Source organism: Hemitrygon akajei, chromosome 3 (assembly GCF_048418815.1).
Source record: "Hemitrygon akajei chromosome 3, sHemAka1.3, whole genome shotgun sequence".
Taxonomy (NCBI): domain Eukaryota; kingdom Metazoa; phylum Chordata; class Chondrichthyes; order Myliobatiformes; family Dasyatidae; genus Hemitrygon; species Hemitrygon akajei.
In genome coordinates, this window is record NC_133126.1 from 168,648,190 (window position 1) to 168,668,571 (window position 20,382).

The 20,382-nt window shown below is 44.0% G+C and overlaps 2 protein-coding genes across 3 annotated transcripts in view; both read left to right on the forward strand.

Annotated features, from left to right (window-relative positions):
• The window catches only part of capn10 (calpain 10), a 40,418-nt gene extending 27,881 nt beyond the window's left edge, over positions 1–12,537 (forward strand). For both annotated transcript variants that reach the window (XM_073041264.1, XM_073041266.1), the window contains one exon: positions 10,610–12,537. In XM_073041264.1, the coding sequence (XP_072897365.1) occupies positions 10,610–10,639 (30 nt within the window). In that variant the 3' untranslated portion in view covers positions 10,640–12,537. The remainder of the gene's footprint in view (positions 1–10,609) is intronic.
• Positions 12,538–17,789: 5,252 nt separating this feature from the next.
• eif4e2 (eukaryotic translation initiation factor 4E family member 2) overlaps positions 17,790–20,382 on the forward strand; it is a 54,012-nt gene continuing 51,419 nt past the window's right edge. Inside the window, exon 1 of the mRNA XM_073041267.1 lies at positions 17,790–17,941. Within this exon, the coding sequence (XP_072897368.1) occupies positions 17,922–17,941 (20 nt within the window). The 5' untranslated portion in view covers positions 17,790–17,921. The remainder of the gene's footprint in view (positions 17,942–20,382) is intronic.

Sequence of the window (20,382 nt, forward strand, 5' to 3'; positions counted from 1 at the left end):
TGTTTTGAACTTTCTCCTGATTCCTTCATCCTGACTGAATGACACAACATTCCTAAATTGAACATCATAACCCCTTACCTTTTAGCTGAAACCAGAACATCCTAAAAGCAGAAAACTGTAGCGATGTTGCTACACACAACGCTGAAATAACGACACGCAGTTGGTAAGTCGTTTCGAGACTAGTTTATTCAAACTTCGCGGCGCTGGCATTTAATCCCTAGCGCCCGCTGGCTATTTGTGAGCCGGTTCGCCTGCGCAGAAAGTGGGTTGCCACATAACCCCCCCCCCCACCAGAACCGGTGATACACCCCCCAATGTCCACAGTCTGGATCAGCCTCTGTTTGGGAGGTCTGCCTCTGCGCCGCGGTGCCTGAACCTCGACCGGCTGCGCCAAGTCCACATGGGCTGGTTTGAGTAAGTCCACCGTGAAAACCACCTCTTTCCCCCCAATGTCCAGAACATACGTGGACCCGTTGTTGTTGATCACCTTGAATGGCCCCTCGTATGGCCGCTGTAGCGGTGCCCGGTGTCTGCCCCTTCGTACAAACACAAACTTACAGTTCTGCAGGTCTTTGGGTACATGGGTCGGGGTCCGTCCGTGCTGTGAAGTTGGTACGGGGGCCAGGTTGCCGAGCCTCTCACGTAGTCTGTCCAGGACTGCTGCGGGTTCTTCCTCTTGCCCCCTTGGGGCTGGTATGAACTCTCCCGGGACGGCCAGGGGTGCGCCGTACACCAACTCGGCCGACAAGGCATGCAGATCCTCTTTGGGCGCTGTGCGAATTCCAAGCAGGACCCAGGGAAGCTCGTCCACCCAGTTAGGTCCTCTCAGGCGGGCCATGAGAGCCGACTTCAAGTGACGGTGGAAGCGTTCCACTAGTCCGTTCGACTGTGGGTGGTAGGCAGTTGTGTGGTGGAACTGCGTTCCCAACAGGCTGGCCACAGCCAACCACAGGCTGGAGGTGAACTGGGCGCCTCTGTTGGAGGTAATATGGGCCGGTACCCCGAAGCGTGCTACCCAGGTTGCAATCAGTGCTCGGGCGCAGGAATCGGCAGATGTGTTGGTGAGCGGGACCGCCTCTGGCCACCTCGTGAACCGGTCTACCATAGTCAGCAGGTACCGCGCTCCTCGGGACACTGGTAGGGGGCCCACGATATCCACATGAATGTGGTCGAACCTCCGGTGGGTGGGTTCGAACTGCTGCGGCGGGGCTTTAGTGTGCCGCTGCACCTTGACTGTTTGGCACTGCACGCACGTTCTGGCCCATTCACTGACCTGCTTGCGAAGTCCGTGTCACGCAAACTTGCTGGAGACCAGCCGGACGGTTGTCCTGATAGATGGGTGCACCAAACCGTGTATGGAGACGAAAACTTGCCGCCTCCAGGCTGCCGGGACGATGGGGCGAGGTTGGCCGGTAGCCACGTCACACAGGAGGGTCCTATCACCTAGGCCTACGAGAAAGTCCTGCAGCTGCAAACCCGAGACTGCGGTCCTGTAGCTGGGCATCTCGTCGTCTGCCTGCTGCGCCTCTGCCAGTGCTGCATAGTCCACCCCCAGGGACAGGGCTTGGACAGCTGGTCTGGAGAGTGCGTCCGCCACGACGTTGTCCTTTCCCGAGACATGCTGGATGTCCGTCGTGTACTTGGAGATGTAGGAGAGATGTCGCTGCTGACAAGCTGACCAGGGATCAGACACCTTCGTGAACATGAAGGTCAACGGTTTGTGGTCTGTGAATGCGGTGAACGGCCTGCCTTCACCTTCTTAGAAGTACCTGAAATACCTTCTTAGAAGTACCTGAAATGCCGGATTGCCAGATACAGTGCCAGCAGCTCCCGGTCGAAAGCACTGTACTTGAGTTCGGGTGGTCATAGGTGCTTGCTGAAGAACGCCAAGGGTTGCCAGCGCCCCTCGATGAGCTGCTCCAGCACCCCACCGACTGCTGTGTCAGATGCGTCCACCGTGAGTGCGGTCGGAACGTCCGTTCTGGGATGCACCAGCATCGCGGTATCTGCCAAGGCTTCCTTGGCTTTAACGAAAGCGGCCGCAGCCTCCTCGTCCCACGTAATGTCCTTGCCTTTACCCGACATCAGGGTGTACAAAGGGTGCATGATACGGGCTGCTGAGGGGAGGAAACGGTGGTAGAAGTTCACCATACCAACGAACTCCTGTAGGCCTTTGACCGTGTTGGGCCGGGCAGAGTGGCGGATCGCGTCTACCTTGGTGGGCAGAGGTGTTGCCCCGTCTTTGGTAATCCTGTGGCCCAGGAAGTTGATGGTATCGAGACCGAACTGGCATTTGGCAGGGTTGATCATGAGGCTGAAATCACTCAGGTGGGAGTAGAGCTGGCGGAGGTGGGACAGATGCTCCTGGCGACTACTGCTGGCTATAAGGATGTCGTCCAAATAGATGAATGCAAAGTCCAGGTCGCGTCCCACCGCATCCATTAGCCGCTGGAACGTCTGTGCGGCAGTCTTCAGGCCGAACGGCATTCGGAGGAACTCGAACAGGATGAACGGGGTGATAAGTGCCGTTTTGGGGATGTCTTCAGGGTGCACCGGGAATTGATGGTATCCCCGGACGAGGTCTACTTTGGAAAATATTCTTGCCCCATGCAGGTTTGCTGCAAAGTCCTGTATGTGCGGCACAGGGTAGCGGTCTGGAGTTGTAGCCTCGTTCAGTCTGCGGTAGTCGCCGCATGGTCTCCAACCCCCAGCTGCTTTGGGCACCATGTGCAGGGGGGAGGCCCATGGGCTGTCGGACCTCCGTACGATCCCCAATTCCTCCATCCTCTTGAACTCCTCCTTCGCCAGGCGGAGATCTTCCGGGGGGAGCCTTCATGCGCGGGCATGGAGGGGTGGTCCCTTGGTCGGGATGTGGTGCTGAACCCCATGTCTGGGCATGGCTGCCATGAACTGTGGTGCCAGAATCGATGGAAAGTCTGCCAGGATTCTGATGAATTCATTGTCCGACAGCGTGATGGAGTCCAGGTGTGGGGCTGGCAACTTGGCTTCACCCAGGGCAAACGTCTGGAAAGTCTCGGCATGTACCAGTCTTTTCCCTTGCAAGTCGACCAGCAGGCTGTGAGCTCGCAAGAAGTCCGCCCCCAGGAGTAGTTGGGCCACCGCGGCCAGTGTGAAGTCCCACGTGAACCAGCTGCACTGTGCGGGTACCGTAGGTCCGTATTGTGCCGCCATTTGCAGCTCTCAGGGTGGGTCCTGGCTTCCTGTTGTGGGTGTCGTACCCCATCGGGGGCAAGACGCTGATTTCCGCTCCGGTGTCGACCAAGAAGCGGCATCCCGACTGTTTGTCCCAGACGTACAAGAGGCTGTCCTAGTGGCTAGCCGCCATAGTCATTAGCGGTAGCTGGCCCTGGCCCTGGCCCTTGCAGGGCGGGCGACAACGGCGGGCTTTTGAAACACCACTGTTCACTGGCCTCCTCACTCCTGCCTCTGTGTTGTGTGCGCCCCCCCTGACGGGCCTGGTCTGGTCCGCTGTTGGGCGCGTGGCCTGGTAATCTGACCGACGGACGCCACGCTCTCCCTCTTGGCTTTCCACAGCACGTCTGCCCGGGCTGCCACCTTCCGGGGGTCACTGAAATCTGCGTCGGCCAGCAGCAGATGTATGTCCTCGGGCAGTAGCTCTAGGAACGCTTGCTCGAACATGAGACAGGGCTTGTGTCCGTCAGTCAGGGCCAGCATCTCGTTCATCAATGCTGACGGCAGCCTGTCTCTCAAACCGTCCAGGTGAAGCAGGTGGGCACCCTGCTCACGCCGTGAGAGGCCAAAGGTCCCAATGAGCAGCGATTTGAATGCTTCATATTTGCCTTCTTCTGGGGGCGACTGTATGAAATCTGCAACCTGGGCGGCCATCTCCTGGTCAAGGGCGTTCACCACGTGATAGTAACGCGTGGAATCAGAAGATATCTGCCGAATCTGGAACTGGGCTTCTGCTTGGCTAAACCACACGCGTGGTTGCAGCGTCCAGAAAGTCGGCAGTTTTAGTGAAACTGCGTGAACAGACGAAGAGTTGGTCATCTTTGGTCCAAATCCCGTTTGGACCGTCGGGGTCACCAATGTAGCGATGTGCTACACACAGCGCTGAAATAATGACACTCAGTCGGTAAGTTGTTTCGAGACTAGTTTATTCAAACTTCACGGCACTGGCATTTAATTCCTAGCGCCCGCCCTCTCCGGGCAGAAATTATGTCAGAGGTGCATTACCAAAGTCTCCCCCCGCATGCTGGCTATTTGTGAGCCGGTTCGCCTGCGCAGAAAGTGGGTCGCCACAAAACACTGCTTTTACAGAACTGCTAAAATGAAATACCTACAGCATAGCAGTAAAAATCTTAACCAGGGCATTACATGGGTTTTAGAGGTGACCAAATCTGGGACCAGCTTACGTCCCTTACGTCCTACTTGTATTGCTCCAAGGATCAGAGTACTGAAGGAGCAATGTGTTCAGGTGATTCAAGGAACGCTCTTAATGGAAACCCACTCATTGGCCCTATCAAGGCTATCTTTTGGATTGAACAAAAACCTATCTCAGACTATAATGGGAAATGATATTTCATTTCTTTAAAATGAAAACATGGTGTCTCTGGATCTTGTCCAGTTGTGTGTCTGTTTTTTAGCCTCACTAGGCTTCCTCTGATTTTGTGGAATTACACACGTGCGTGCACGCACACACAATATAGTGGAATATGTCCATTTTATGTTTTGTTGATAAAACAGCAAGTTTTAAATATAGGTGTCCAGGCCTTAAATGTATTTTGGAAGTGGAGGAATATCCAGAAAATGTAGTTTATTCATGAGAATAATTTTGAACGATTTCTTCTCTTCGGTATTCACTAAGGAGAAGGATATTGAATGGTGTAAGGTGTGGGAAACAAGTAAGGAAGTTATGGAACCTATGACAATTAAAGAGGTGGAAGTACTGGCGCTTTTAAGAAATTTAAAAGTGGATAAATCTCCGGGTCCTGACCGGATATTCCCCAGGACCTTGAGGGAAGTTTGTGTAGAGATAGCAGGAGCTCTGACGGAGATCTTTCAGATGTCATTAGAAACAGGGATTGTGCCGGAGGATTGGCGTATTGCTCATGTGGTTCCATTGTTTAAAAAGGGTTCTAGAAGTAAGCCTGGCAATTATAGACCTGTCAGTTTGACATCAGTGGTGGGTAAATTAATGGAAAGTATTCTTAGAGATAGTATTTATAATTATCTGGATAGACAGGATCTGATTAGGAGTAGCCAGCATGGATTTGTGCGTGGAAGGTCATGTTTGACAAACCTTATTGAATTTTTTGAAGTAGTTACGAGGAATGTTGACGAGGGTAAGGCAGTGGATGTAGTCTATATGGACTTCAGCAAGGCCTTTGACAAAGTTCCACATGGAAGGTTAGTTAAGAAGGTTCAGTCGTTAGGTATTAATGCTGGAGTAATAAAATGGATTCAACAGTGGCTTGATGGGAGATGCCAGAGAGTAGTGGTGGATAATTGTTTATCGGGATGGAGGCCGGTGACTAGCGGGGTGCCTCAGGGATCTGTTTTGGGCCCAATGTTGTTTGTAATATACATAAATGATCTGGATGATGGGGTGGTAAATTGGATTAGTAAGTATGCTGATGATACTAAGGTAGGAGGTGTTGTGGATAATGAGGTGGGTTTTCAAAGCTTGCAGGGAGATTTATGCCGGTTAGAAGAATGGGCTGAACGTTGGCAGATGGAGTTTAATGCTGAGAAGTGTGAGGTTCTACATTTTGGCAGGAATAATCCAAATAGAACATACAGGGTAAATGGTAGGGCATTGAGGAATGCAGTGGAACAGAGAGATCTAGGAATAACAGTGCATAGTTCCCTGAAGGTGGAGTCTCATGTAGATAGGGTGGTGAAGAAGGCTTTTGGAACGCTGGCCTTTATAAATCAGAGCATTGAGTACAGAAGTTGGGATGTAATGTTAAAATTGTACAAGGCATTGGTAAGGCCAAATTTGGAATATTGTGTACAGTTCTGGTCACCGAATTATAGGAAAGATATCAATAAATTAGAGAGAGTGCAGAGACGATTTACTAGGATGTTACCTGGGTTTCAGCACTTAAGTTACAGAGAAAGGTTGAACAAGTTAGGTCTCTATTCATTGGAGCGTAGAAGGTTGAGGGGGGATTTGATCGAGGTATTTAAAATGTTGAGAGGGATAGATAGAGTTGACGTGAATAGGCTGTTTCCATTGAGAGTAGGGGAGATTCAAACGAGAGGACATGATTTGAGAGTTAGGGGGCAAAAGTTTAAGGGAAACACGAGGGGGTATTTCTTTACTCAGAGAGTGATAGCTGTGTGGAATGAGCTTCCTGTAGAAGTAGTAGAGGCCAGTTCAGTTGTGTCATTTAAGGTAAAATTGGATAGGTATATGGATAGGAAAGGAGTGGAGGGTTATGGGCTGAGTGCGGGTAGGTGGGACTAGGTGAGATTAAGAGTTCGGCACGGACTAGGAGGGCCGGAATGGCCTGTTTCCGTGCTGTGATTGTTATATGGTTATATGGTTATATGGAATCACTCCCAGGATTAATTTTGCTGAGTCAACTGAGGGAGCAAAGTGAAAATATGGACGTGATCACATTATGGACATGGCCAGGGTACTATGTAAAATTATTTTATTTCAATGACAGTCTTAGCAACAAGAATATGCTCCAATATAATAACTCTTCAATGGCATAGCAATATTTAAAAATAAAAGTTACTGGAATTCAAGCCTGTTATTCTTATTTGAACTCTATGATAGAAAGATGTGTACCTTTTGCAGTTTAATCACATAAATTACTTTTACTAATAATGACCATGGAGATACAAATAAAAGTACATTTCATTATTAATTCAATAACAAAATGCAAATTCAGAGTTGGTGGCTGTGCACTTTCTCATTTATGATTTTTTTTAAATTTTGATATTCTGTTGGTTAGAATTCTGTTCTTTTTAGTTGTTAGTCTTTGCTGTTTTTTTGTTACTCCAGTGTGATGTGAATGGCACAGAAAAAAAAATCTGTAATGAGCTTTTAAGTAAACCAACATATAATATTCAAAGTATTTCTTCCCCACTGGTAGTGAATCTAAAATTGAAGTTTTTTTTTTAATTTAAAAGATTACTTGTCTGCCTTTTAAAACGGGTTGTTACAATAACCAGCAAGTCCTGACAGGTTTACTGGCATTAAGTAGATATAAATTTCTTATGTTCTAACAATTCCTTACTTCTACCACAGGAGTGCACTGCAGCCCAAGATTTGGTACACTAAAATTGTCAGGGTGAAAAAGCACAGCAGTGTCTTTGTTTTGCCATTAGGCATTTGAATAAAGTGCTGTATTTTAGTTGTATTGATCTGTTAAGATGTGTTTGAGATCACTGAAACCGTAGGGTTTCCCATTCAATTGGAACAGTTTGCATCTGATAATCTGATTATGATGGTGAGGAAAGCCCCACTGATTTGGACAGTAAGGAGGATTTAAAGCATTTTTTTTCCCCTGAGTAATGTTAAACACTGCAGTCAGATTGAGAATGAAGAGGAATTGTAATTTACCAAAAATCAGGAGCATTTTGTATGTCTGGTTCAGGAATTTTATGTGCTAGGGCAGGGCACAAAGCTTGGAGTTGTAAAAATGGCAGTAGAATGGTAAAGGACTTCAGAGAGGAAAGATATTTTGGAAGTAGAATGGTAGTTTGGAAGGATGTAAAGTTTAAGAATTGAGTAATCATGTGGAGTTATACCCACCGAGCTGCAGTGTTTGCACCACAGTATGCAGGTAATGCTTATACTCCTGCACATTTGGAGGCCAAATACAAAGTCAAGCTGATTCATCCTCTACAAAACTCTTCTGACTGCAACATAAAGTCCTCCAACAACAAACCTTAACAACGTCACACTGGAAAACCTGACCCTGTTCCTGTATCTTAAGAGGCCTTTTCTCTGGATACGAGACTGATGAAATGCATTGTTGCCTTCAGTGCACTAGCACAGCCTTTGGCTGCTGAGGGAAGAGATACTTGAAGATCCAGACCTCCAACCTAACACAAAATTGCTTATCTGGCAGGTAGTGATCACTGCCTTTCTTGTGCTCCTGAGACCTGGATTACCAGGCATCACAAGACACTTGGAAAATACTACTACTGTTACCTCTGCAGAGTCCTGCAAATTCTCTGAAAGGATAAGAGAACCAAAATCAGTATCCCCTCCCATACTTCAGCATTGATGCACAAGTTACACTCAGCACCATAGGACAGGCCACATCATTTCCATGCCTAACACAAATTTTCCAAAGCAGAGACTTTATTCCACTTACTATCACAGGAAAACAATCAAAGTTGTGCTCAAAGCCGCCGTGGAGAAATGCAACATCCCCACCTACTCCTGAGATTGGCTGGCCTGTGACCACGCAAAATGGAGAGAGAACATTAGGCATAGCGTTGAGAATTTCAAGGCTATGTATTAGGAGAGCACAAATATTATATAAGTAGTAGAAGGAGTGCACTATCTCACAAACTTCCCACGCGTCTTGTCAGGGTCTGCCTGGGCCATCTGTAGAATTACCTGTTATCTGTATCAACCATATTTGAACCCACAAATGGAAGCAACTTCCCTCTGCTGAGGAACTGTTCAGGAAGTAAGTTAATAATTTTCCCTGATTTTGCCATTTTGCATCATGTTTAACTCCACTGCAGAATCAGGAAGTGTCTCCATTTATATAGTATAATTTTCACAAGTAAACAGTGTTAGCAAACCAAATATTAAAAAAAAGATACCAATCTGCACTAAGGTACAGTAAAACAAATGGCCAATATCTTGGTTTTAAGGAGCAACTTAGAGGAGGAAAGAAGTGGATTAGAAGAGTGCAGATATTGAAAGGGCTGTAGAGCTAAAGATGAGTTAGGAAGCAGCATGGATGAATTCATAAACCAAATCAAGAATTGTAAAATGAAGACACAACTTCCGAGCTTCCCTTGTTGGAAGTTCTTTAGTTTAGGAACACTGATAGAGATTATATAGATATATAGACTGATAAGAGTAGTAAAATGGATTCAACAGTGGCTGGATGGGAGATGCCAGAGAGTAGTGGTGGATAACTGTTTGTCAGGCTGGAGGCCGGTGACTAGCGGTGTGCCTCAGGGATCTGTACTGAGTCCAATGTTGTTTGTCATATACATTAATGATTCGGATGATGGGGTGGTAAATTGGATTAGTAAGTATGCAGATGATACTAAGGTAGGTGGCATTGTGGATAATGAAGTGGATTTTCAAAGCTTGCAGAGAGATTTAGGCCAGTTAGAAGAGTGGGCTGAATGATGGCAGATGGAGTTTAATGGTGATAAATGTGAAGTGCTGCATTTTGATAGGAATAATCCAAATAGGACATACATGGTAAATGGTAGGGCATTGAAGAATGCAGTAGAACAGAGTGATCTAGGAATAATGGTGCATAGTTCCCTGAAAGTGGAATCTCATGTAGATAGGGTGGTGAAGAAAGCTTTTGGTATGCTGGCCTTTATAAATCACAGCATTGAGTATAGGAGTTGGGATGTAATGTTAAAATTGTACAAGGCATTGGTAAGGCCGAATTTGGAGTATTGTGTACAGTTCTGGTCACCGAATTATAGGAAAGATATCAACAAAATAGAGAGAGTACAGAGGAGATTTAGTAGAATGTTACCTGGGTTTCAGCACCTAAGTTACAGAGAAAGGTTGAACAAGTTAGGTCTTTATTCTTTGGAGCGTAGAAGTTTGAGGGGGGACTTGATAGAAGTATTTAAAATTATGAGGGGGATAGATCGAGTTGACGTGGATAGGCTTTTTCCATTGAGAGTAGGGGAGATTCAAACAAGAGGACATGATTTGAGAGTTAGGGGGCAAAGGTTTAAGGGTAGCACAAGGGGAGATTTCTTTACTCAGAGAGTGGTAGCTATTTGGAATGAACTTCCAGTAGAAGTGGTAGAGACAGGTTCGGTATTGTCATTTAAAGTAAAATTGGATAGGTATATGGACAGGAAAGGAATGAAGGGTTATGGGCTGAGTGCGGGCCACTGGGACTAGGTGAGTGTAAGCGTCAGCATGGACTAGAAGGGCCAAGATGGCCTGTTTCTGTGCTGTAATTGTTATATGGTTATTATTCTTTGAGGATTTGTATTTCCAACTGTATTAAGCTCTGCATGTATCTCGGCCTATAAATTTTGCAAAATAAGATAACTAAAGTTTCAACCATGAACCAGACAAACAAGATAAACATAAACACAAGAGAGTCTACAGTTGCTGAATTGCATTAAGGTAGAATATGAACAAACAAGCCAAGATAAACAGTTTACTACCTACCTGTATTGTGAATTTGAACTACTGGTTTGGACCTCCAGCTGCTTGAGATGAACTTTTTTTTAACATGGATTTTGCAATGTTAAAGAACTTTTTTTTCTACTTTGGTATTAACAAAATTGAGTTTGTGAATGAGGTGGTTCATTTTAAAAGGCCAAAGGTGAGAAGACTTTGCTACTTCGATACCTGTATTGTGATGTTTCTGTAGTGAATAGGTTTTGATGTTGTATTGACAAGAATACTAATAACTTTTTCTTTTGTTTCCATGAGGTCTCCTATACCTCAGTGATGCAGAGGTAGGATACCAAATCCAAACCCACAAGCGCCTGCCTGAAAACAATTTAAAAAAAATAATCAGAGGAGAACCATTTTGAAGATATTCATGCTGTACAATGTTCACATCACAATGCCCACCCCCTTTTTTGCATTAATAAAATGTGACAGGACTCATCATTGTAAATAAGCAATTGTGCTTTAAGCAAGCTGGCAATGAACTTGTTGCGCAGGAGGAAGAACAAAAGCTGCCCTAGAAGTGGACGCTACTTCAAAGGGTTAGCAGCGCTGCACGAAGTAATGGACAAAGAGCCGATCAGTCTCCTGCTGCTTTGATGTTATTGAAGGTAAATGAGAATGACATTTAAATTCACTTTGTACTTTCAGCACACACTGTATTACACAGTTCACTGAATATTAAAGCTGCTGTGTTGTGACCTCCTCTGGGCTGGATTTTTCCATCATTTTAGCAAAACTGGAACTTGGGCTGTTGTTCATTGATGCCATTGTTTTTTCCTCCTAATTTATTTGACATTGGATTGTATTAAGATAGAATATGAACAAAAAAGGTTCAGTGCCTTTTAGTGCATGAACAGCCCTACATTATTTTTGCAGTCTGACCAGATTCTGTGCTGGTCAGAAATGTTGAAATAATCAATAATGAAATATTCATTATTTTTAATTCAGTGTCCATGGTACAGTGACAGTATTTGGTTTTGCTTCATTTCAGCAAGTGACCTGCACTACATTACACATCTGAATCATCTCAACTGGTACTGACTTAGTATTGGCAAACATTATCTACCTAGTGTAGTTCTAATCAATAAATAACAGATATAGAGTTTCTACATTGTAAAATGCCAAATTGTATCAATTTTTGATCCAGTTTTAAGTGAAATTTTCAGAGCTGATGAGAGGTTTCTCTGTTCAAATATTAACCCCTGGCTCTCAAGCTTGCTAGCCTTAAACTCAATCCATTTAAAATGAAGGAGAAACACATCATAGGTTGTAGAGTACAATAAGAGAATTGAGTTTCATTTTGTCTTCTAAATTGATTCCACCCTTTCTAAAATATTTTAGGAACAATTTAACCCATTTATGTAATCTAACAGTACAAAGTTAGTGCAAGTTAAACCTTTGAGAGAAGCATAATTGTATTCCTGTTTTTTGTCAGTAATATAAATTTGCTTTTCTCCAATTGGAGGTATTAAGGAATACCAATTGTTCCTGAAAGTAATATTATTCTTTGCTTACAGATCCATGTGTACCTTTAGGTGTATGTTATGAAGAGGTACATTTAGCAACTGAGTATTTAAAATCTTAATTTTTTGTAAAGAGGTAATTAAGTACTACTGTACTGTAAAATTGAAAAAATTTAAGTCTGAAATTTGTCATTTTATTAAGTTATTTTATTAAACTAGTTGAATTTATTCTGAGTAAATCTGAAAACAGCAAACCCAAGAAATTCCTGTCACAACATTGAGAAGATGGCAGAAAAACCGGCAATAAAAATGTCATCATTAGTCTGTGTTATGTCCACCAATACCTGGAAGTTGTACAAGAGCAGTTAAAAGTGCAAATCCAAAAATTGTTATAACTGATACTATCTTCTTCCAGAAAATAATTGCTTGCATTTCTTGTCAAATGCAGTCATTTCAATGATTAGATGTAAACATTGTTGGTGTTTTACTTGTACAATTATGAAACGAGCTAAAAGCTGAGCAAGCTACATCCTCCAGGTCTGAAAATTTTTAAATGTGTAGTTGTTCTCCCCTTGGAAAAACATCTCCAAACTAAGTAGTTTTAATGAAGATTAATTTGTTATTAATGTTTAATATTAATTTGTACCATAATTCCATGTGTATGTCTCCATCTTTTCCTGTTTGTATAATGTTTAATAAATAAAATTAGTACTTTTTACTTTATTTTGCTGTATGAGAATTCTTCATTCTGATAATTCAGCCAGCTTGATGACATCATTATTGATGAATGTAACTGATCCCCTGCTGAAGTTGCTATATTGCAAATAATGTTGGAAAAGTGAAAACCCCTGCACAAGGTCAGTTTCATATTTGTAGACCAGTTTCTTCAAGGTCAGCAGTGACTGCACTTACTTGTAACAGAAGACTTCTTGCACTGTTAAGTCTAGCAGAGACTTGTTACGAGATGCCTAAAGCGGAGTGAACACAGACCTGGACTTCCATTGGGTGGCTGGTGGTAGAATTTGGGTCAGTGCTTAGTACTGTAAGAAGTCTCAGAAGCACTTTAGAGGATCTCATTGTCGAGGAGGGAGGCCTGGGACAGAGGAAGATTTAAGCTTTGTTTGGCTTATCTGGACCCATGTTTGTTTTAAATTATCCCTCCTTTGGCCCTTGTACCAGTTCTGCTTGGCTGAAACTGTTTAGCTGATTCTACTGCTGAAGGGGTAAATGTTTGCAGGAATTTGAGGTGAGTGTGATGGGAACGGAACAAACGGGGAATTTTAAAAGCAAGATTATCTTTCTCTGTGCTGTGTCATTTATTGGATCATCCAGGCAAACTGTTATTAGAGACATAGAAGGAGTAGATCGTTAGAATCAATTTAGCAGGTTTGTTAAGTAAACAAAGTCACAGGAGAAACACTGAAGCTAGTGGACACAGAAGTGTTGTTTCCAACAAAATGAGACACTCAGAGGAAGAAACCTGTATGAGCCAATAGTACTTGACATTTTATATGCTAAAGATCAAAGATAGAAGCACGACAATTCTATAGTTAGATTGTATCTACAATGCTTCCTTTGAATTACATATAATTTTCAAACCACCTTCTTTGCACCTACACTCCAGATACCAAAAATTAATGTTAATCAGCAAAGTCTGGTTTTCAATTAATTGGTATCCAGAGTTACATCTTAAATTTAATCTACAATCCACATTCAAGTCTAAAGATTGGTTGCTGAAGTTAATATTTGCTATATATTAAATGCCAGAAAATGCCCTAACAGCGGGGTGGAAATGTCAGATGGTACAAGTTTTAGTGAGAGGAGGGAAGTTTAAGGGAGATCCAGATTTATCACATGTACATTGAAACATATAGTGAAATGCATTGTTTGTGTTAATAACCAGCACAACCTGAGGATGTACTGGGAGAAGCCTGCAAGGGGCGACACTCATAGTAACACCAGCACAGCATGCCCACAGTACTCAACAGAACAGCAGCAAAATATCCCCTTTCGTCTCACCCATCCACTCACATACACAGATAATCTCTAACCACTAAGTTCTCTGTGATTCAAGATTTTTTTGCACAGTGATAGTGCTTGGAATACACTGCCAAGGAGGTGATAGGGGATACAACAGCAATGTTGAAAAGGCATTTAGATAAACTTGTTAAAAGACAAAGAATAGAGGGGTAAGGATCATGTGCAGGCAGATGACATTAGTTAGATTGGCATCATGGTCAGTCTATAGACATGGTAGGCCACATGTTCCATCGGTTCCTTCAAGGCTACTAGTGAACATAACAGTCAGATCCCCATCATGCCATGTAAAGAGACCCTCCAGATTGTGACAAATGCCCCAATTTGGAAAAGCAGGTTAAAATTTATGGTATACAAGTCAAAAATTGTCCTGCCTGTTTTCAGAAGTTTACTCTCAGAAATTATCACAACCATTCTCCTTTTACATGTTTTTTTATGATCCTCTAAGTTCTGTTTTATATTTTCCTTTCAATGACGATGAAAATTCGGTCCATTGCGTCTTTGCTAGTTCTCAGAGAAATCCCATTTCTCCACTCGTTCCCTGCAGCTCCTCTTCTCTTACGTCCTTTAGTTCCCCCGATTATCTCACCACCCACCGATGAAAGAAGACAACTTAGTGCAGCCAGTTCACCTACCAGGATGCCTTTGGGATGATGAGAGGAAACTGGAATAACACCATGTGAATTACGACGAGAAACATGACACTGGAGTTCTGGATTATACTTGTTCCTGGAACCATGAGGCAGCAATTTTACCTGCTCCGCCACTGTACTGCCCTTCTTTTACATTTACCCCCCTCCCCCCCCCCCCCAAGTTACCAGACCCTGCCTTCACTGCATATGATGTTCAAGTTCCTTTTTTTTAAATTTTGGTAAGGTAGTGAGTAGTCTGGGATGTTGGCTGCCAACTATAGCTCATGACTAATCCTAGGGACAGCATACCTGATTTCAGCAGTAGCTAATGAGGTGGTGGGGGGGGGGGGGGGCGGTGGTTACTGAGTTAGACCATAAGTGGAGCAGAATTAGGCCCATGAAGTCTGCTCCATCATTTGTTCATGGCTGATTTAGTTTCCCTCTCAACCTGATTCTCCTGCCTTCTCCAATTTACTTTTGACACCCTTACTAATCAAAAATTAGGCTGGGAATGGCCTAGTCACATCCAGTGTCTAAATTTATAATGAATGATCCATCTAGTTCAAATAAGAAACCATTTTATAGATAAAATCCTCAGAAATTAATTAAGTTTTGCATAATGTACTGAAAGATCCTGAAGGAATCATAGTCTTAAAATCCTGAAGGTAAGATTTGGGATCCATCACCATTTACTTCCGCTCGGGGGAAAAAATCTTCACCCTCAATGTGCTATCCAAAAGTAAAATTCACATCTAAGTGTTTTGTTTCTATGGCTTCAGCCCACGTGCTATGTAATCTTCTGTAGCATGTAATCTCTTCCATTGCGCTTGGTTCCTCTGATTCTTTTTGCAACAACCATTCTCTTTGCCCATCACAAATTGTAAGCTTTCAGTTTTATCATCTCAAATTCTTTCCAAAACCCTCTTGTGTTCAATTTGGAGCCAATTGAGATGGACGGAGTCAAATAACATGAAAATTACAATTTCAATCAATTAATAACAGAACAGGTCCCTGGGCTGAGGGGCAAACTTCTTTTCCTGTCTTGTAGTTATGCAAGAGGGAACAGGCTATTCAGCCTACTGATCTGGACTGACCATCAAGCATACATTTACACCAATTCCTATCTTATGTTCCCCACATTCCCAGCAATTTACCATCTCTCTCTCTCTCTCTCTCTCTCTATTTCAACCATTCAATTAGACACTCATGCAATTTCCTCACCAATTAACCTACCAACATGGACATCATTGTGATGTGAAAGAAACCACAGCATCCAAAGGAAACTTTCACAATCACAGCAGAACCACCACAAGAATTAGGCCCAGAGGCGTGGCTCTGGAGTTTGAGGCAGGCCATTTTGACTCTCCTCTCTGGGTTTAACATAAGTTTTCTCTCAAGCACTGTAGATAATTTTGATTTTGAACACAGGTGCTAAAGAAGTGCACACATCATCATGGTGAGTAGACATTGGGATTATTCTCATGAAGGAAAACTTAAGAATCACTGACAAATTAACCTACCAACAGACATTTGCCATTTTAGAGGAAACTAGGGAACAAGGTGTAACTGCCCAAATAGCACTGGAGGTCAGGGCTGAATTGGGAACCACCTGCTAATCAAGGAAGGTCTTTGAATCATTTTTTTCTGGACTGACAACAATGTGGTTCAGCTTTGATTGATGAGTTAAAATCAAAATTGATGAAATGTTGTGAGCAAGACACCAACTCTATCCCAGTTCAGCTGAGCAGCTGGCCCAACCTAAAAAAGAGTAGTCCTGACTTAGGGTTTCCAGCCAAAATGTCAACAATTCCCCTCTCCCTCTGAATGCTGCTCGACTGCTAAATTCCTCTTGCCCGTTGTTTGTTTCTTCAAAAAAACAAGGGGTCACACGAAGGTAGAGCCGTAGATGTAGATGTGGTATATATGGATTTTAGCAAAGCATTTGATAAGGCATCCCATGCTAGGCTTATTGAGAAAATAAGGAGGCATGGGATCCAAAGGGACATTGCTTTGTGGATCCAGAACTGGCTTGCCCACAGAAGGCAGAGTGGTTGTAGATGGGTTATATTCTGCATGGAGGCTGGTGACCAGTGGTGTGCCTCAGGGATCTGTTCTGGGACCCCTACTCTTTGTAATTTTTGTAAATGACCTGGATGAGGAAGTGGAGGGATGGGTTAGTAAATTGACTGATGACACAAAGGTTGGGGGTGTTGTGGATAGTGTGGAGGGCTGCAGAGGTTACAGTGGGACATTGATAGGATGCAAAACTGGGCTGAGAAGTGGAAGATGGAGTTCAACCCAGATAAGTGTGAGGTGGTTCATTTTGGTAGGTTAAATATGATGGCAGAATATAGCATTAATGGTTAAGACTCTCGGCAGTGTGGAGGATCAGAGGGATCTTGGGGTTCGAGTCCATAGGACACTCAAAGCTACTACGCAGGTTGACTCTGTGGTTTAGAAGGCATATGGTGCATTGGCCTTCATCAATCGTGGGACTGAGTTTAAGAACCAAGAGATAATGTTGCAGCTATACAGGACCCTGGTCAGACCCCACTTGTGGAGTACTGTGCTCAATTCTGGTCGCCTCACTACAGGAAGGACGTGGAAACCATAGAAAGGGTGCAGAGGAGATTTACAAGGATGTTGCCTGGATTGGGGAGCATCTCTTATGAGAACAGGTTGAGTGAACTCGGCTTTTTCTCCTTGGAGTGACAGAGGATGAGAGGTGACCTGATAGAGGTGTTTAAGATAATGAGAGGCATTGAACCTGTGGATAGTCAGAGGCTTTTCCCCAGGGCTGAAATGACAAGCACGAGAGGGCACAGTTTTAAGGTGCTTGGAAGTAGGTACAGAGGAGATGTCAGGGTTAAGTTTTTTACACAGAGAGTGATGAGCACATGTAATGGGCTGCTGGCGGCGTAACGGTAGGGTCGTTTAAGAGATTCCTGGATAGCTGCATGGAGCTTAGAAAAATAGAGGGCTATGGGTAAAGCCTAGGTAGTTCTATGGTCCGCCAGCTTTATGGGCCGAAGGGCCTGTATTGTGCTGTATGTTTTCTGTGTTTCAATGGGTCGTGTTCAATGCTTATTCCTCAATCAATCGGTTATTCTAATACATACGGGTACATGTATCCATCAATCATCAGTCAGCACGTTAACGAGGAATATGTTTCCAAGAGCTAATTGCGGGCTGCACGCGACCCGACCTGAAACGTGGCGACGTCAGTCCCGCGCCTCCTCCCCTCGTGACGCAACGGGGATCGCGCGCTCCGCGCCGCTGCGCAGGGCGGGTGGCGCGCGCGCTGTTCCCGGATGTTTCGGCCCCAGCCCCAGCCCCAGCCCCGCAGGTAAAGGCGCCGCCGGAGCCGCTGCTCGAAGGGGAGTGTCTCCGAGTCCGTGTGGAGAGTAACCCCTCCCAATCCCCCCCGGTGTTGACACCATGAACAACAAGTTCGACGCGTGAGTCAATGGCTTCTCACCCCCGTCTTAGTTCCTTTGCCACTAAGCCGAGCTCCGCGCAACGCTGGCGGCCTTGTTCCCGAAGTCCCTCGGGTCCCTTTAAAAATGCCGGCGGCTGCTTGCATCTGCTGCACTCGCGTCCATTCATTCATTCTTTCTTACAGGCTAATGCATGCACGCACCCCCACATCCGCGGGATGCAGAACAATGGTCTAACAACTCGATTTCTAGAAAGCTAATGTTTTAACAACATCTTTATTTGTTAAAATTGCATGCAGCCCGTAAATGGAATTGCTGCTTTTTTATTTTGTAAATCAAGCCTAATGCAAATTAGAAGGTATTTTAGTGCATCTTGTTTTATTTGTAAATAACCCTTAAGTATGGTCTAGACAAATTGCTCTTTTTTTCATGACATTTCCTTTGATAATTCTAAGTTTTGATAATTCCCCAGTACAGAGTTTATAGATGTCAAAATGCGGTCGTCTTAGATGGCGTGTTGATGATGACCGCAATGTGGGAACTGACAACTCTTCCAGGAGGAGTCCAACAGAATTGATAAATAACCATTTTGCCTTGTGGTTCCCTGTAGCATCTGGCAACCTTGTAATATGTATCAGCTGCCCTCCTCAGTACATCTTCCAAGAGGGTGAACTCTCACAAAGCATCATGCTCCAATGGTGTACCTGGCAGGGCACTGAAAACCTGTGTCAATCAGTTGGCTGGAGTATTCAAGACATCTTCAGTCTCTTATTGCTGCAGACAGAGGTTCTCACCTGCCCAGTAGCACTTATATCTGTGATAGGTGCTCTGAAAGCCTGGTCATGGGGAAAATACAAGAATCATGTCTAAGCAAGGACCTGGACTCTCTGCAATTTGCCCACCACCACAATAGGTCTATAGCAGATGCAATTTCACTGGCTCTTTACTTGGTCTTGGATCACCTAGACAACAGCAGTACCTACACCAGACTGCTGTTTATTGATTACAGCTTAGTGTTCAACACCATCACATCCTCAGTACTGATCAAGCTTCACAACCCGGATGCTTGTACCTCCTTCTGCAACTGGATTCTTGACTTCCTCATTAGGAGACCACAGCATTGCCAATCAGAAATAACATCTCACTGATGATCAACACAGGCGCACCTGAAGGTGCATGCTTAGCCTGCTGCTCTACTCTGTGTCTTTTCTATAAGTATATTTTTCAGTATATTCATTTGCTCCAGTTTTGTGTGTCTGTTTCCTTCAGGAAGGTTAGCACAGAGTATTTGCAGTTTTGTATCTTATTGCCTGGTTGGTGGACAGTAGAACTATCCATCTGCAACTGAAAAATCAGTCATTGCAATCACTTTTGGGCTTGGCGGAGATTCTCCTTCGCAATTACTTCTAACTCCTGTTAGCTTTGGTATTTCTGTCACTGTGTTCACTTTATGGGGTTCTGATTTGAGAATCTCCATGATGACATGACCCTTGGGGTTGATATGTGGATGAACTCCCGTAGAAATGTCACTGTTGCACTTCAATTGCTTTTTGCATTTGTTCATTAAGCCTTTTTGTTGTGGTCTTTCTCTGCCTCTGCACTAAACCCAACCTTGTCCAAAGACAAGAATATCGTCTGTTGTTTTTCTGTGTACAAGCAGGCTCCTTTAGCACCTAATCCAACCTTCACTGAAATTCCGTTGTGTAGATACAAAAGGTATCATCTCCTAAAAGGTATGTTCATGCTCATTATAAATGTATTCTTATTGTCGGGTGCCATATGCCAAAATCCGTTCTTGGTATCCAGCACATTGAAAATGTTTTTTCTCTGCTCGGATCTCACAGAATGTGTTATTTTGTTTCCATTGGATATTGATTCCTCTTCAGTGCCTTTTATTCAGATTGTGTAGATCCAAATGAATCATTGGCTTCTTGCCTGGTTTGGCTAAACCAGATGTAGCAGCCTTATTTTGCAAGGAGTGAGCATAACTATTGATGTGATGATACCTGCCTTGTGTTAGATTTGTTTTTCTTTAACAGCTTTTGGAACTTGAACTGGAGGATGCACTACTGCTACTCCCATCCCATTGTAAATTATGTTTACCTTCTAACTTTATTCATTCTTCAAATATTTGATATGTTTATCTGGGCAGCTGCCTGTTGACGAGGCTGGATGGGTCCCTGATTACGGTTACCAATTTGATTGCAAGGCCTTACAATTACTGTGGATTGGCACACGTTTCCCTTGGAGTACAACAAAGCTTCTATTCTTTTGAATTCCATGTTTTCTCCTCTCATTTGCCCAGTTGTTCCTACAGTTGTATGGTTGTATTTTTATTAGTATTGTTTTGCTTCTCCGTGCCTCCTTGCAAACTGATAAATAATAATATTACATGGTTTACTGCTATCTACTAGGAACTATACCACTTCTTCTAATCAATTCTCTTCTATTTCTCTCTGACT